This window comes from Panthera leo, chromosome B3, assembly GCF_018350215.1.
Source record: "Panthera leo isolate Ple1 chromosome B3, P.leo_Ple1_pat1.1, whole genome shotgun sequence".
Taxonomy (NCBI): domain Eukaryota; kingdom Metazoa; phylum Chordata; class Mammalia; order Carnivora; family Felidae; genus Panthera; species Panthera leo.
Window position 1 is genome coordinate 60,074,562 of NC_056684.1, and position 16,638 is coordinate 60,091,199.

A 16,638-nucleotide genomic window follows, 5' to 3' on the forward strand; every position below is an offset into this window, starting at 1 on the left:
AACTCAGGTATTTTCCAAATGTTTTCAAGTTATGTCCCTTGTTCCCACCTAGAGGCTTTATTGAATCAACATCCACAACCACTAACATATTTTTGTCCTCATCTGGTAAGAAAAGGGAGCAATGACATGGAAAGATCATTTAAAAATAGGTTTAATTTTGCTGGTTCAAGGGGATATTCTTCATCCTCATTTTACTTACACTGCTTTGCATGCTCTCTCTGCCCCCCTCCAAATTGTTCACATATTTAATGTGTCACAAAACACTTAGAAATGTATAGTTAGGAAAAAAGTATTAAGGAACATTGTATAAAAGTAATTTTTCTTATTCATGGAGCAAATATTTTTTGAACAACCTCTATTTCATTTATGCTCTTTACCTTTTCTTCCTGGATCTTCTCCTTTAACACTTAAATTATATCCAAGGCTTTCTAGGAAGTTTTTCTCAGTATAGTTTATTTTTAATTATGGTCCCCATTCATAAAAGTGTGATATGCCATTTTACCAGTTTCTGTATTTTATATCCCTGTTATATTTTTGTTTTAGGTGTTTTGCATTATATTTATAACCACATTGCTATCTTAATTAATTGCACTGTTGTTTGGTATTTTTTAGTTGTTCTTCCTAACCTAAAATCAGAAGATACACCTTGCCTTCTGTCTATAGACCTATTTCATGTTTTGGTAAGTATTCAATAAAATTTCTTAAAGTCTCTCAAGTTTATAATTTCATATGTTTTCCTCATTCAAGTTCATGTTCTTTATTCAAGATTATAAATTATTGGTGTTCAGATTATGAAATTTAGTCTCTTCTCCATTCTGTTTAAAATAGAGATTTGAATGAGACCATCAAAACCACTTTTTTTTTTAATGTTTATTTATTTTTGAGAGAGAGAGAGCACGAGCAGGGGAGGGACAGAGAGAGAGAGAGAGACACATAATCCACAGCGGGCTCCAGGCTCTGAACTGTCAGCACAGAGCACGATGCAGGGCTCAAACTCACGATCTGTGAGATTATGATCTGGGCCCAAGTCAAACGCTTAACCGACTGAGCCACCCAGGCACCCCTCAAAATCACTTTACAAGTGAAAGCACATTTACTCTTTATTTTGCAGTTCTTGTCCTAGTTGATTATATTGAGTTGGTGTCTGTCCAAGCAGACTTTTTAAAATATATATTGTGCTTTCTTCCTCCCCCCTTTTCTTAACTTGTTTACATTATAAGCAGTAAATGACAGTATGAGCTGTCTTAAATTAAAATCATTGATCATTTGGTGATGGGTACCAGGCCATTGACATATGTGGGCTTCTCCCAAACACCTATGGATAGGTGGCAACTGTTTTATGAGTTTCTTGTAGAGCTTTTCCAGCCCTACTATGATTCCATTCCTTCAAAATGAGTCCCCTAGAGAGATCGTTGGTGAGGTTGGGAGTATGGAATCTGTGGATATAAGATTAGTCAGTGTCCCCCATCCCTCATTGTTCAGGACTATGCCCAGTGGTTGTCACTCCCATCTTTTGGAACCTTTTGGGGAAACTTTGGAAGGAATGCTGGTAAATAGGCTCTATACCCTGAGATTATAATTTGATTGGACTAGTCTGTGTATCGGTGTTCTTTTAAGAGCTCCCCATGTTATTGTAATATTGAATCTTCTCAACCACAGGATTGAGACCACTGCCTAGAAAAAGAAGTTTCAGCAAAGGGATAACCTGTTAGGTGATGACTTTTGTTCTCCATTTATGGTACACTATATTCTAAGATATTCTATTGAATAATTAGGGAAAATGTTGTGGCTAGTTATAAAAAGAAACCCACACAGGGGCGCCTGGCTGGCTCAGTCGGTAGAACATGTAACTCTTGATCTCAGGGTCATGAGTTCAAGCCCCACATTGGGTGCAGAGATTCCTTAAAAACAAAATATATAAAAAACAAGAACAAAAAAAACCCACACACGAGCACAGAGCATCTGATGCTCTGTACTTTGAGTTATGAGATTAGCTTGCACTGGTCTTTGTCGTCACTCATGTTGATATCTGTTTTCTCTTATAGGTTGGTGCTGTGTTAGCATTTCCATCCTTGTATTGGGATGACACTGTTGATCTGCAGCCTTCATCAATTAGTTCCTCGTATAACCACCTTTATCTCTTCCATTTGATCACCATGGCACACATGCTTCAGATCCTTCTTACCATAGACACAGGTAAAGCTCACATCAGTTAACTATAAAATAAATAACATTTGCCCATGGTTTATTGGCAAAATTAATTATGCATGCAATTAGTCATATCACATATTTCAAAGTTCTACGTTATTTCTCTTGTTGAATGATCATTTATTTGTTTCTTTATGGATGTTGTGTTTTTTGTTTTTGTTTTTTTTTTATTTTTTAAAATTTACATCCAAATTAGTTACCATATAGTGCAACAATGATTTCAGGAGTAGGTTCCTTAGTGCCCCTTACCCATCTAGCCCATCCCCCCTCTAACAACCTCTCCAGTAACCCTCAGTTTGTTCTCCGTAATTATGAGTCTCTTCTGTTTTGTCCCCCTCCCTGTTTTTATATCATTTTTGTTTCCCTTCCCTTATGTTCATGTGTTTTGTCTCTTAAAGTCCTCATATGAGTGAAGTCATATGATTATTGTCTTTCTCTGACTGACTAATTTCACTTAGCATAATACCCTCCAGTTCCATCCACGTAGTTGCAAATGGCAAGATTTCATTCTTTTTGATTGCCAAGTAATACTCCATTGTATATATATACCACATCTTCTTATCCATTCATCCATCGATGGACATTTGGGCTTTTTCTGTACTTTGGCTATTGTTGATAGTGCTGCTATAAACATTGGGGTGCATGTGTCCTTTTGAAACAACACATCTGTATCCCTTGGATAAGTACCTGGTAGTGCATTTGCTGGGTCGTAGGGTAGTTCTATTTTTAATGTTCTGAGGAACCTCCATACTGTTCTCCAGAGTGGCTGCACCAGCTTGCATTCCCACCAACAATGCAAAAGAGATCCTCTTTCTCTGCATCCTCGCTAACATCTGTTGTTGCCTGATTTTCTCGTATGATTTTCTTAATGATTGTTCTTTTCTCTAACTTACTTTATTGTAAGAATACAGTATATAACACACAAAATATATAACATGTAACATACATATATAATGTTATACAAAATACGTGTTGGGGCGTCTGGGTGGCTCAGTTGGTTAAGTGTTCGACTTCAGCTCAGGTCGTGATCTCACGGTTCGTGAGTTTGAGCCCTGCATCGGGCTCTGTGCTGACAGCTCAGAGCCTGGAGCCTGCTTCAGATTCTGTGTCTCCCTCTCCCTCTCTGCCCCACCCTCACTTGTGCTCTCTCAAAAATGAATAAACTTAAAAAAAAATTTTTTTTTAAATGCATGTTAAGTGACTCAATATCTTATCAGTAAGGCTTTCAGTCAACAGTAGCCTGTTAGTTTTTGGAGAGTCAAAATGTATAGGTAGATTTTTGGCTATGCAGGATGTTGGCACCCTTAACCCCCATGTTGTCCAAGGGTCAACTGTATATGACATTCTGGAAAAGGCAAAGCTATGGAGACAGTATATCAGTGATTACCGGGGGGGGGGGGGGGGGGGGGGGGGGGGGGGGGGGGGGGAGGCGGGGGGCGGGGGGGGCGGAAAGAGAGTGGTGAATTTGGAGAGCACAGAGGATTTTGAGGGCAGTGAAACTACTCTGTATGATACTGTAACAGTGGCTACATTTCGTTTGTGAAGACCTACAGAATGCACAATACCAGGATGAACCCTAATGTAAACTGTGAACTTCGGATGATAATGATGTGTCAGTATAGGTTCATTGATTGTAACAAATGTACCACTCTAGTGCAAGCTGTTGATAGTAGGGCAGGTATCTGGAAACTCAGTGCTTTCCTCTCAATTTTGTAATGAACCTAAAACTGCTTTAAGAAATAAAGTTTCATTTTAAAAGATCTTGTTACATGGGTGTGTGCATTTGTCAAAACTCATCAAATGGTACATTTATTGTTTGTGTATTTCACTGCATGTAAAATTCACTTCAGTCATGCAAATATTAAACATATTTAAATTGGAAATATCAATATGAATTCATGATATATTTTCCTTTTTTTTTTTTTTTTTTAACGTTTATTTATTTTTGAGACAGAGAGAGACAGAGCATGAATGGGGGAAGGTCAGAGAGAGGGAGACACAGAATTGAAACAGGCTCCGGGCTCTGAGCTGTCAGCACAGGGGCCCGATGCGGGGCTCGCACTCACGGACCGCGAGATCGTGACCTGAGCCGAAGTCGGCGCTCAACCGACTGAGCCACCCAGGCGCCCCATATTTTCCTTTTTTTAAAAAAAGTGTGTTTTTCCTAAAGAGATCTTAACTGAAAGGAGAAGAACTAGCAATATCCAACCAAAGTAAGAGACACAGGGTAATTTTAATTGTCTTTCAGATGAATTAATGTATATATTTTTTTAAGTATTTTTAAAACAAGAGAGCACTATTCGAATGGGATGTAACCATCCATCACATTGAACTCCAATGTTGGCATTTTTCTACCCATTTTAATATGATAAAACTGAAGTTCAGAGAACTTAAGTGTCTTATCCAGAGCTTTAACCTAAGTGAGTGAGTTAGCAATTGGTGGAAAGGTTTAGGATGGTCCTCCTTAAGGATAGATTAATGAAGGAAATTACCTTACGAGGTTCTTCTTAATGTGTTGCTTGAGAGTAAAGGCAGGACAGCAACCTACTTCCCTTTCTAGAAGCTGAATTTCTACCTGTTAGCTAAGACTCCTAGGAATGCAAAGCAGATAGATGACCACTAATTTGTTTACCTGGTCATATTACAATGAGATAAGCATTTATTAAACATCCATGTGATTCTGCCCTATGTGTTTCTTCATCTAATATACTGATAAAGTTTACCTAAGAGGTTTTTTTTTTTAATGTTTATTTTTGAGAGAGAGAGAGAGAGAGAGAGAGCGAGTGAGCACGTGCACGCAAGCGGAGGAGGAGCAGAGAGAGGGAGACACAGAATCTGAGGCAGGCTCCAGGCTCTGAGCTATCAGTACAGAGGCCGACACAGGGCTCAAACTCACGAACCATGAGATCATGTCCTAAGCTGCAGTTGGACCCTTAACTGACTGAGCCACCCGGGTGCCCCTTACCCAACAGTTTTAATATTTAGAATCAACTGTTTAGATTGAGAAAAAGGAAAAGAGCCTCAGTTGAGTTGACATTGTTTATTATCCTGACACCATGATATTGAGGTGTAATTAATACATTGAATAGGAAACTCATAGATTTATCTTTCAGAATTTCTTTTTCAGACCTCCCCCTTGCTCAGGTTCAAGAAGAGAGTGAAGAGGCTCGTTCTGCATCTTCTTTCTTGGCAGAAGTTTCTCAATATACAAATGGGTGAGTAGCAGTTCATTAGTTCAACCTATTTCAGTATTGTTTTAATAATTCCACCTCTTTGTTCAGTTGTTTGGCACAATAACTTTTGAACCATTTTAATTCCAGTTTTTAAAAATCAGTTAAGAGCTTTTGGAATTACAGCTACCCATTTGTTTGTTTCTGAGACTGAAACAAGTTTTGATACATCTTTACTCTTATAAACTGTTCTTTATTCTTGTTATAAAGAACAGTTTTGATACATCTTTACTTTTATAACTGTTCGGGGAACATAGGCCAAAGATAATAAAATTTTAACAAATGGCAGCATTTAGAATTTAAATAAATGTACAAAATAGAAAATAGGTCATCCATTTAAAGCAATCTATACAGTTGATACGCTTAACTAACTAGAGATTTTTTTTTATGGCTTTTATGTAACATGTGAAATATATTGGCGATGCAAAGGCTAAAATCAAAAGTATAATAAGAGTGCCCCACTGAGCTCTACATGCTGCCAAACTCTCCCCTCTTTGCTTTCATTTTCTTCATCAATTTTTAGTTAGGTTTTCTGTTTTGTTTTGTTTTTTAGTTAGGTACTGAAGAGAGAGAGGAAGAGGGAGAGGGAGAGAGAGAGAGACAGTGTGTGTGTGTGTGTGTGTGTGTGTGTGTGTGTGTGTGTGTGTGTTACTAGACTTTATTTTTTAGAGCTGTTTTATTAGGCTTACAGAAAATTTAAACAAAAAGTACATAACGTTCCTGTATACTCCCTCCCATCACCAGTTTCTCCTGTAATTAACATCCAGCCTTCAGTGTGGTAGATTTGTTAAAGATGATAAAACAGTGTCAATACATTATTGTTAACTAAAGTCCATAGTTTACATTAGGGTTCACTCTTTGTGTTGTAACATTGCAAGTATGATATAGAGTACTTTTCACTGCTCTATGAATCACCAACTTAAATACAGAAATCAAGAAAGTATTAATTTTTTAGCTAACTTAACTGCTTTGGTTAGTTATTGATAAATATATCTGATTCACATTTCATCATAAGGGTTAGGATAAAGAAGAAAATAGTTATTTGCTTTAAAAATTTACATGGTAGGGGCATTCACTTTCATATGCCCCCTCTCTGTAAAGAGCTTTCATACTATTCTTACTTTCTTATACTCTAATAAACCTTTGCCTGCCCCTCATTTAAAAATTAATGATTATTAATATTATTAATAATTATTACATATTGCTAATCATAATATAAATAATTGATTTATTTTTTAACTAAATAAAAACCTACATGGTAAAAGATACAAGATTTGTGGTTTTATTTAGGAAACTTTCAGAAGATTTAAATATAGAAGCTATTGCCAGTTAAATATTATGTTTTAAATGTTTAAAAATTAAATGGATAAAAAATTATTTAAATACTTAGCTATGTTTTTAAATGAGGATGTGTTTAAAGTCTAGGGGTTTAGTCTGATCAGTATCCTGTTCTGTTCTGGAATTATTGCCTCTTAGCTGCATTGGGTGTGGTATTCCTGGCTGGTATTTGTGGGTCTCATTGAAGAATGGTATCACCCCTTACCTTCGCTGTGCTGCCTTGTTTTTCCACTATTTACTTGGAGTAACTCCACCTGATGAACTGCTGACAAGTAAGTAGGAAAGTGAAATCTCAGAATAGGATATAATAGATATTTTTTCTTACCTTCAACCTCAAAAATACAAGGTGAGGGCAAAACTACTTTTCTGTTCTCTGCCTCTTTCATCAATGTTCACTGTCAACATGTGTGCCCCTGCTGTGGTATGGGCTAAAGGTGAGACCAAAAGTGAGATTAGCTTCATAATATGCAAAACATACTCAGGACTCCTATCTATGTATAGTTGATGTACTTGAGCTTATAAAATGTGTGCACACAGAATATAACTGTTAGGATATACAAAAAATTAGGAACATTGGTTGCATTTAGGGAAGAGAACAATTTGGTTAAGTAGGAGGAAAATGTTATTTTATACTCCTTATTTGACTTTTGAACATATGACTACTACAAAAGAAGTAAAATGCTGCTAGGAAAGGCCTGTTGTAACAAAGTGAGGATATGTATGTTTGAGTACCAGTCATTTCCTTTCTTCTTTACTTGCCTTAAATCTAGATCAAAGTAGACAAGTCTTCCTTGTGCTTTTGTATGGGTAAAAATCAGAACATTTGTATGATTTTGGAAGCATCACCAAAATTGTTTAGAGATTCTTGCTTTTGTCCTTTGAGATTAAGCTGAACAGGTCAGCTTTATTGGCTTTCAGCTTCTGTATCTTGAACTCAGTTCAGTAGGGTTTATTTGATCTAGTTTGTTGTGATTCTGTATACGGGCATACCTTGTCATATTGCGCATCACCTTATTGCACTTTGCAGATACATTTTTTACAAATTGAAGGTTTGTGGCAACCCTGCGTCAAGGAAGTCTGCCAGTGCCATTTTTCCCACAGCATTTGCTCACTTCATGTTTGTGTCACATTTTGATGATTATTGCAATATTTCAAACTTTTTCATTATTGTTATATTTGTTAGGGTGATCTGTGATGGTTGATTATGACTGGCTGAAAGGCCAGATGATGGTTTGCAGTTTTTAGCAATCAAATATTTTTTAATTAAGGTATGTACATTTTTGTTTTAGGCATAATTCTGTTGTTGCACACTAAATAGACAACAAATAGTAGAAGCGTAACTTTAATAATCACTGGGAAGCCAAAAATTCACTTGACTTGCTTCATTGCAATACTCGCTTTATTGTGGTGGTCTAGAACTGAACTGGTGTGCCTGTAAATGGGGTGCTACTTCCCACATAGTTGTTTTTTTGCATTTTTAAAAAATCATGTATTAATTTATCTAGATGGTGCTGTAATACCAGGTAAGAATAATGTGCTTACTAAACGTATTGTTATTCTCTTGCAGATCCTGCAGAAGGAGAATACAGCGCACTCTGTAGCTATCTATCTTTACCCACAAATTTGTTCCTGCTTTTCCAGGAATATTGGGATACTGTAAGACCCCTCCTCCAGAGGTACTATGAGGGCAAAATGTGACTGTTGGGTTATTATACTGTTGTGTTCCTAATTCACACACTCAAGGAATTGGAGACAAGTCCAGCAGCCATGGGCAGCTGGAATTTCCGCTTGTCCCACCATAATTACCGTTCCTTGTACTACTCTTCCCTAAAGCTGCCGTTTCCTATAAATCATCAGGCAGGCTGGGCAGCAGGGGGAGGTGGTCATGTTGTCAGCAGCCACATAGTCACAACTAAATATCAAAAGAAACAAAATTGGGGCTCTGTCTAAAACAGTAGCGTATCTCACATGGAAGCGCACATCTCAGGAGGGTGCCTGAGGGGGAATAAAAAAGTCATTTGGTGAATCAAAATGTATCAGTTAAATTTCCCTGAGAGAGGTGGGTCTTTTTTTGAGAAAAACTTTCTTTCTACCTCATCATTTCTGGCCCTCCTGATCACTGTCTACCCTTCTAACCTCTAGTGTCCTTCCCTATCTTTGCTTCCACAATTTCCATCTTTTTTTTTTTTTTTTTTTTTTGAGATATAATTGACACGTAGCATTGTTTTAATAATTAATTCTCACTGTTACTCTTACTTTATTTCCTCCATTACAGATTCTGACACCCAGTGTTTGGGGTGTTTGGGGAGGATGTTTTGGCCACATATCCAACAGGCAGTTCTCTGACACCGGCTGGGTATCCTACAATTCACCTCAATCCTACACTGTCTACCTGAAGATAGCATCAGATCCCACAGGTTAAGGACTCATTGCTATAGACTGGCATGCCTACATACAGACACATTTCAGACAGCTTCTACTAGCAAGTCCAAGGTTGTCACCTGTGCTCCTGACCCAATGGCTATAGAACAGAGGCTCCACTGACCCCTCCTTGGGTTCAGTTAATTTGCTAGAGCAGCTCACAGAACTCAGAGAAACATTTTACTTACTAGATCACCAGTTTACTCAGGAACAGCCAGGTGGAAGAGATGCACAGAGAAAGGGAGCCAAGATTGCATACTCCCTAAGCACACCACCCTCCCCAAATCACCACGTGTTCACCAATGTGGAAGTTCTCCAAATCCTGTCCTGTTGGTGATTTTGGAGGCTATATTACATAGGCATGGTTGATTAAATCAGTGGCCATTCGTGACTGATTCAACCTCCAGTCCCTCTTTCCTCCATGGTGGTTGAAGTAGCAGAGCTGAAAGTTCCAATCTTCTGTCGCATGTTTGGTTCTCCCAGTACCCAGCCCCCATCCCTAGGAGGGATCCTAAAACACACCTTTGTTGCTGTCATCACTTAGGAAATTCCCTGTGCTGGGAATTGGGTTGAAGACTAAATATACATACTTATTATTATAAATCACATGATCACACCCATGATTTCCTTTATTTTTTCAATTTTCTGCCTTTACCTTTCTCCTTTTTCTTTCATTAGTGTTTCTTTTTCCGTGTCCATGTCAGGATTTGTGTGAATGTCTGCTTGTCTCCTGCCACATTTTCTGTGCTCTCATCTCTTCTGTTAGGTTCTTTTTTGTGTATCTTCATTTCTTATGAGGGGTTCTAATCTCCAGTGTGATTAAAAATGAATTAAAACAGATCTTTAAAAATTAGCATCATGCTTTGTGTTGAGTACAATCACAATAGGTTATACTGATTTTACTTGTATGTTGTTGGAGTCAGTACATTTTAAACTTACTCTTCTAGGTTAATGACAAAAATTCAAACTTTGTAACAGAATGTCCTTGCACTTTGTACCATTCCTGCAGAGCCTCCCCTTATCCTCTGCTCTGAAGTACAGGGGACTGAGACTTGCAAGCCGTATTGCCTAGTCTTTCTTGTCCGTTGGCGTCTGCCTGTATTCAGCCTGGGGGAGGCAGTAATAGGGTATTGGAAGCGAGGAGGAAGAGAGAAGCCTGAGTGTTCAGGCCACCTCTCTTTGCTTTGTGTGGTATCTCTGGCCAGTGACTGTAGCTCTTCTCTGGCTCTAGTTCCCATCAGCCAAGTCTCTGGTGGTTCCAGTATCCATCAGTGACCCTAGCCCCTCGTTTCTAGTAATACCACAATTTCCTTTCGTTCCTCCATCCTGGGAGAGGCGGTGGCTTCCTGTTACTGGCTAATCTTTGGGTCACCTTGTGTTTTTATCTCCTGGTTGGCTTTGCAGCCCTTCTGTCATCTTTATCACCAATTCCTGGTATTAAATTCCCTCTTCAGAATGGTTTCTGTTTTTCTAGTAAGACCTTGATTGATAAGCCCTTAAAAAAAGAAATCAATAACAGAAAGGGGACAAAATAAATAGGCAGACACAAAAACAAAGAGAAGGAAAGCAAAGGAGCAAGATTGTAGAAGTCTAGTGGAGGGAACATGGAAAGAAGGGACAGATTTGGAGAGGGTGGCTCACTCATGAACACTGTGCTGAAGTTGTGATGACCTGTTTGCTTTTCTCTTGGCTCTCCATATAGGTGGTGTGCAGATCCTGCCTTACTAAACTGTTTGAAGCAGAAAAGCACCATAGTCAGGTTGGTTTTACTTCTTAGTCCTTTCCTACAGGTTGTGTTTCCAAAAATAGTTGCTTTGCTGAATATGATTTCTAGTCTGTCTTCTTCATTCTTACTCAGTACATTGTTTCCTGCGTTTCTCTTAGGTCTTTGCCAGAATTCAGATTCTTCCTGCATTTGATTTTTTTCTTGGAGGGACTGTCCTTTCCCTCTTAAATTGTTTAACTCCACCAGCTCCTCTTTCTTAAGCGTGTACATGCATATTAAAAGGCACAGGAGGAGATGGCATCTTGGAGCTGCTGGTATATTACAATCAGAGGGTAGTGACAGTATTCCTGTACAACATGTTTTTCCTTTTGAGAATAGAGTAAGATATAAATAGAACTATTCCCTTTACCCCTTCCCTTCCTATCTTTATACTTAGAGACTACCCAACAAAATTTTCTTCAGCCCTCCTGTGTCCTTTAAGTTATGGCTCAGTCATAATCCACCTCTTCCTCAAGGACCAATTCAAATCTGACCTCATCCCACAAGTCTCTCCTAATACACCCTCTCATATGTGTGTGTGCATGCGTACCTGCCAGCACCATAAAGCACTCAACAGTAAGTTCAATAAGGCCAGATCGCATGCTTGTTTTCTTTGTATCCCACCAGGGCCTACTTTATGTTATATGTGTCTAATTTTTATTCAAATTGAATTGCTTCAGTAAACAAGCAGAGTAATTGACCCCTAGCCTTAAATGCTAACATCAGTAGTACCATTTTTCCATGGCCAAAGCAAACATTGTGACACAAAGTGCATATGCCACCTTCTATTCTCATCTTTTCTCACTCTTTCAAATTCTTTAGCCTTCACTGTAAATGTGCATATGCTGCCTACCCCTTAACCCCACTTTAGTGGTTTAGAGATTATAGAGCAGCTTTTATAACTTAGATAGAGTAGTATTCACATCACCAAGAAAAGAAAGAGTAGAGAGAAAAGTTTAAAAGATGAGTACATATTTTAGGACTGTTAATCTCACACAATTTTTCCTTTATTTCAGTTCATTATGTGCCTTTTATTTATTTTATTTAAAAAAAATTTTTTAATGTCTATTCATTTTTGAGAGACAGAGACAGAGTATGAGCGGGGAATGGGCAGAGAGAGAGGGAGACACAGAATCTGAAGCAGACTCCAGGCTCTGAGCTGTCAGCACAGAGCCCGACGTGGGGCTCGAACTCACGAACTGCAAGATCATGACCTGAGCCAAAGTCCGACACTCAACTGACTGAGCCACCCAGGGGCACCTCATGTGCCTTTTAGACACCTACTATTTCCCCAGTATGGTTCTAAAATACTTTGGGAGAATTAAAAGACCTAACACATACAGCTTTTTGGTCATGGGTAATTTATAATCAAATTGTGTACATAAACTAAAAACATAAAGTGTAATAGTATATGGAATGTACTGTTAATGCTATAGAAATTTAAACAGTAGAAGATTTTTAATGATGCCAGGTTACTCTTGGAGGAGATAATTTTTAGCTGAACATAGAAGGAATTACAGAATTTAAGTTGATTGTGGTTTGAGGATAGAATGTCCATGTTATTCAGATATTCTTCTTCAGGGCATTCATGGAAGGCTTTTATCGTATCTGTATTATATTGTAAGAATGAATAACATTTACAAACATGTATCAAGTACTAAGTACGTTATGTTCCACTTCAGTATCTTATTGAGTCCTCAACAGCTCTATGAGTTTCCTTGATTCTATTATTTATATTTGACATTTCTTAAATCAGCATGAGTCTTTTATATTTCTTCCCCCCCACCTCAAAAATTTATTATTAAATTGATAGTGTGCCTTATGACTGAGAAAGTATAATATATTCATCCTCTAGTTTACAGACCGTGAAATACAGGCTTGGGTTCAGTGACTTGTTAGATACTAGAGAATTTAGGATTTGTAGCTGCGTCTGATTACAAAGCCTGTGTATCCTTAACAACTTTTTTATATTACCTTCCTAGCCATTATGGAAATCTAGCTAGAACAATTTAGTCTTCAGGAATAGTGGAGGTTGAGTTTGGAAAGGAAACCAGCTGATGAAAGATTTGGAATTCTAGGCTCAGATGCTTGGATTTAATGTTGTCAACAGGGGGAATTACTATGGGGTGCAAGTATGGGTTCTTTTGTTGTTTTTAAGACATTCTTCCTTCTGTTACTTAGTTGGTTTTTGACATGGGTTTATTTACTCTTAAGTAAAATAGTCTTTTAAATTATATTTCTAGATACCCTAGAAAAAGAAATAGTTTGATAGAGCTACCTGATGACTATAGCTGCCTCCTAAATCAAGCTTCTCATTTCAGGTAAGAAGAAATTTTTTTTTTTTTTAAATTTTAAGCTTGTAATTGGTATGCACCACCACTAGCTAACTTTTTAAAAATTGACCACTTAGCATCTTTTATAACAGTGATTGCTGATTTCTTTTTTATTATTGAGGTGAGATCCACAAAACATACAGTTAATGATGACAAAGTATACAATTCAATACAATTTAGTGTCTGCACAATGTTGTGCAACCACCACCTCTCTCTAGTTTGAAAACTTTTTCATCATCCCGAGAAACACCTTGTATCCACTAAGTAATCACACCCCATTTCCCTCTTTCCCAGTCCCCTGGTAATCAATAATCTGCTTTCTGTCTCTGAATTTGCCTACTCTCTATACATCATATAAAAGGTATCATATATGATTTTTTGTGTCTTGCTGCTTTCACATAGTATAGTTTTTGAAGTCCATCCAAATTGTAGCATGTATTCGGCCCTTTCTTGGCTAAATAATATTCTACTGTAGGGGTGCCTGGCTGGCTTAGTCGGTGGAATTTGAGCCCCCTGTTAGGTATAGCTATTACTTAAAAATAAAATCTTAAATATTCCATTGTATGTATATACAGAGTTTGTTTATCCATTTATCCATTGATGAGCACTTAGGTTGTTTCCCTCTTTTGATTATTATGAATAATGCTACCGTAAACATTCATGTACAAGTTTCTATGTGGGCATATATTTTCATTTCTCTTATATATATTCCTAGGAATAGAATTATTGGGTCATTATGGTAATTCTATCTTTAACTCTTTGAGTTGCCAGTAAGCAGTTTTCCATAAATGGCTGTCCCATTTTACATTTCCATCAGCAGTGTAAGTTTTGAGAGAGAGAGAGCACATGAGGGGCAGAGAGGGAGAGAGAGAGACTATCAAGCAGGCTCTGCTCTGTCAGTGCACAGCTCGACATGGGGCGTAAACTCATGAACCATGAGATCATGACCTGAGCTGAAATCAAGTTGGATGCTTAACCAACTGAGCCACCCAGGTGCCCTAATACACATTTTCTAAATGACCACTGATGTTGAACATCTTTTCATGTGCTTTTTGGACATTTGTATATGTTCTTTGGAGAAATGCCTGTTCAAGCCCTTTGCCCATCTTGTAATTGGACTGTCTGTTTTGTTGTTGAGCTGTAAGATTTCTTTATACTGAAGGGGAAGGAGACTCTTCCTTTCTTCCCTCTCTGTTCCTCCCTCTCTGTTCTTCCCTCTAGTCAAATAATTAAATTGACATAAGACAGAATAATATGAGAGGGATGCCTGGGCAGCTCAGTTGGTTAAGCATTTGACTTCAGCTCGAGTCACAATCTCAGTTTATGAGTTTGAACCCTGCATCAGGCTCCATGCTGACAGTGTGGAGCCTGCTTGGGATTCTCTCTCTCAGATTAATAGGAGAAAAACCAATTTAATTTCATATATATGGGAGATCACAGAGATACGTGACTCAAAGAAGAAACTAGGTTTATACTTTACAGTTAAAGAAACAATTATTTGTGAAGATTTGACAAAACAAAGGAGTTTACACTTCGAGTACCAAATTAATGAAGAAGTAAGAGAGTTTATATATACAGCCTTCTTGACTTTGATTTCCCTAACTTTGGCAGTAAGGGTATTTTCTATCCTTTTGGTATAGGGAGGATACCTTCACATGGGAGATTTATTTCCTGCTTTCGGGAGAACGAAATAGATGTCAGAGTGTCCTTTTTGCACCTGCTGTTTCTTAAGTAACTTTAATTCAAAATAATCATTATGCCAAAGCAGCATACTTTGGGGTGGCCTATTCTGTTCTCTTTCAGTCTATTCTTAATAGTTTTATAGTTTAGCTCTGTATTTAAGCTGTGGGTCTGTTTTGAGTTAATTTTTGGAATAAAGCAGGAAGTCTGGCTTCATTCTTTTTTTTTTTTTTTTTCATGTGGTTTCCACTTATCACAGCACCATTTTTTAAGAGACTATTCTTCCCTTATTGGATAGTCTTGGCACCCACGTTGAAAATCAGTTGGCCAGTGATGTTTGGGTTTCTTTCTAAATCCTAAAGTCTGTTCCATTGGTCTCTATGTCTGTCTATCCTTATGCTAGTACCACACTTTTAAGTTACTATAGCTTTGTAAAAGAAGTTTTAAAATTGTTACATGTGAGCCTTCCAACTTTATTTTTCTTTTTCAGTGTTGTTTTAATTATTTGGGGCCCCTTGAAGTTACATACAAATATGAGGATTGGCTTTTCCATTTCTGCAAAAAGGCAGTTAGAATTTTAATAGAGATTAAATTAATCCTATAGATTACTTTGGGGAGTATTGCCATCTTAATAATATTAAGTACTCCAGTCCATGAACATGGATGCCTTCCCATATTTAGACCTTCTTTAATTTCTTTCTGCAGTATTTTGTAGTTTCCAGTGTACAAGTCTTGCCCTCTTTGGTTAAATTTATTCCTGGATATTTTAGTATTTTAGATGCTATTGTGAATGAAATTATTTATCTTTTTTTTTAAGTTTATTTATTTATTTTGAGAGAGAGACCATGCAAGTGGGGGAGTGGCAGAGGGACAGGAAGACAGAGAATCCCAAGCAGACTCCGCACTGTCAGCATGGGGCCCAACATGGGGCTCAAACTCATGAAACCGTGAGATCATGACCTGAGCCAAAACCAAGAGTCAGACACTTAACCAACAGAGCCACCCAGGCGCCCCTGCAATTATTTTTCTTAATTTCCTTTTTGGATTGTTCCATTGCTGGTGTATTGAAACACAGTTGATTTTTGTGTGTACCCTACAACTTACCTGGGTATCCATAGGGATTACAGTTAACATTCTAAATTTAGTTTGAGTTGACAACATCATAGTTTCAGCTGCATAATTAACTGTTCCTTTCTAATTTTTTCTCCCTTCTTTATGTCGTTGAGGTCACAGATTACATTTTTATGCATTCTGTGCATGTTAATGTAGATTTATAATGATGGTTTGTTCATTTGTCTTTTAAATAATATAGTAAACAAAAAAAGAGGAGTCATTTTTCCAAAGTTATAATAATACTAGCTTTTATACTTACATGTGTAGTTAGTTTTACCAGTTATCTATATTTTTTTTACATGGCTGCAAGTTGCCATTGGTGTTTTTCTGTTTTGGCTTGAAGGACTCCCTTTATTACTTCTTGTAAGACAGGCCTAGCAGCGATGAACTTCCTTAGCATTTGTTGGTCTGGGAATGTCTTCATTTCTCCTTTGTTTTTAAAAGATAGTTTTGGCAGGTGTAGAATTCTTAGTTGACAGCTTTTTTTCTTTGAGGACATTACATGTATCCTACTGCCTTCTAGCCTCCATGGTTTCAGCTGTTAATTTTA

The 16,638-nt window shown here is 37.6% G+C and overlaps 1 protein-coding gene across 1 annotated transcript in view; it reads left to right on the forward strand.

The window, feature by feature from the left end:
* Positions 1-16,638, forward strand: part of UBR1 (ubiquitin protein ligase E3 component n-recognin 1) — a 133,262-nt gene that overhangs the window by 105,729 nt on the left and 10,895 nt on the right. Inside the window, exons 38-44 of the mRNA XM_042942244.1 lie at positions 613-680; positions 2,046-2,196; positions 5,336-5,423; positions 6,915-7,048; positions 8,344-8,452; positions 10,900-10,956; positions 13,206-13,283. Coding sequence (XP_042798178.1) covers positions 613-680; positions 2,046-2,196; positions 5,336-5,423; positions 6,915-7,048; positions 8,344-8,452; positions 10,900-10,956; positions 13,206-13,283 — 685 coding nt within the window. The remainder of the gene's footprint in view (positions 1-612; positions 681-2,045; positions 2,197-5,335; positions 5,424-6,914; positions 7,049-8,343; positions 8,453-10,899; positions 10,957-13,205; positions 13,284-16,638) is intronic.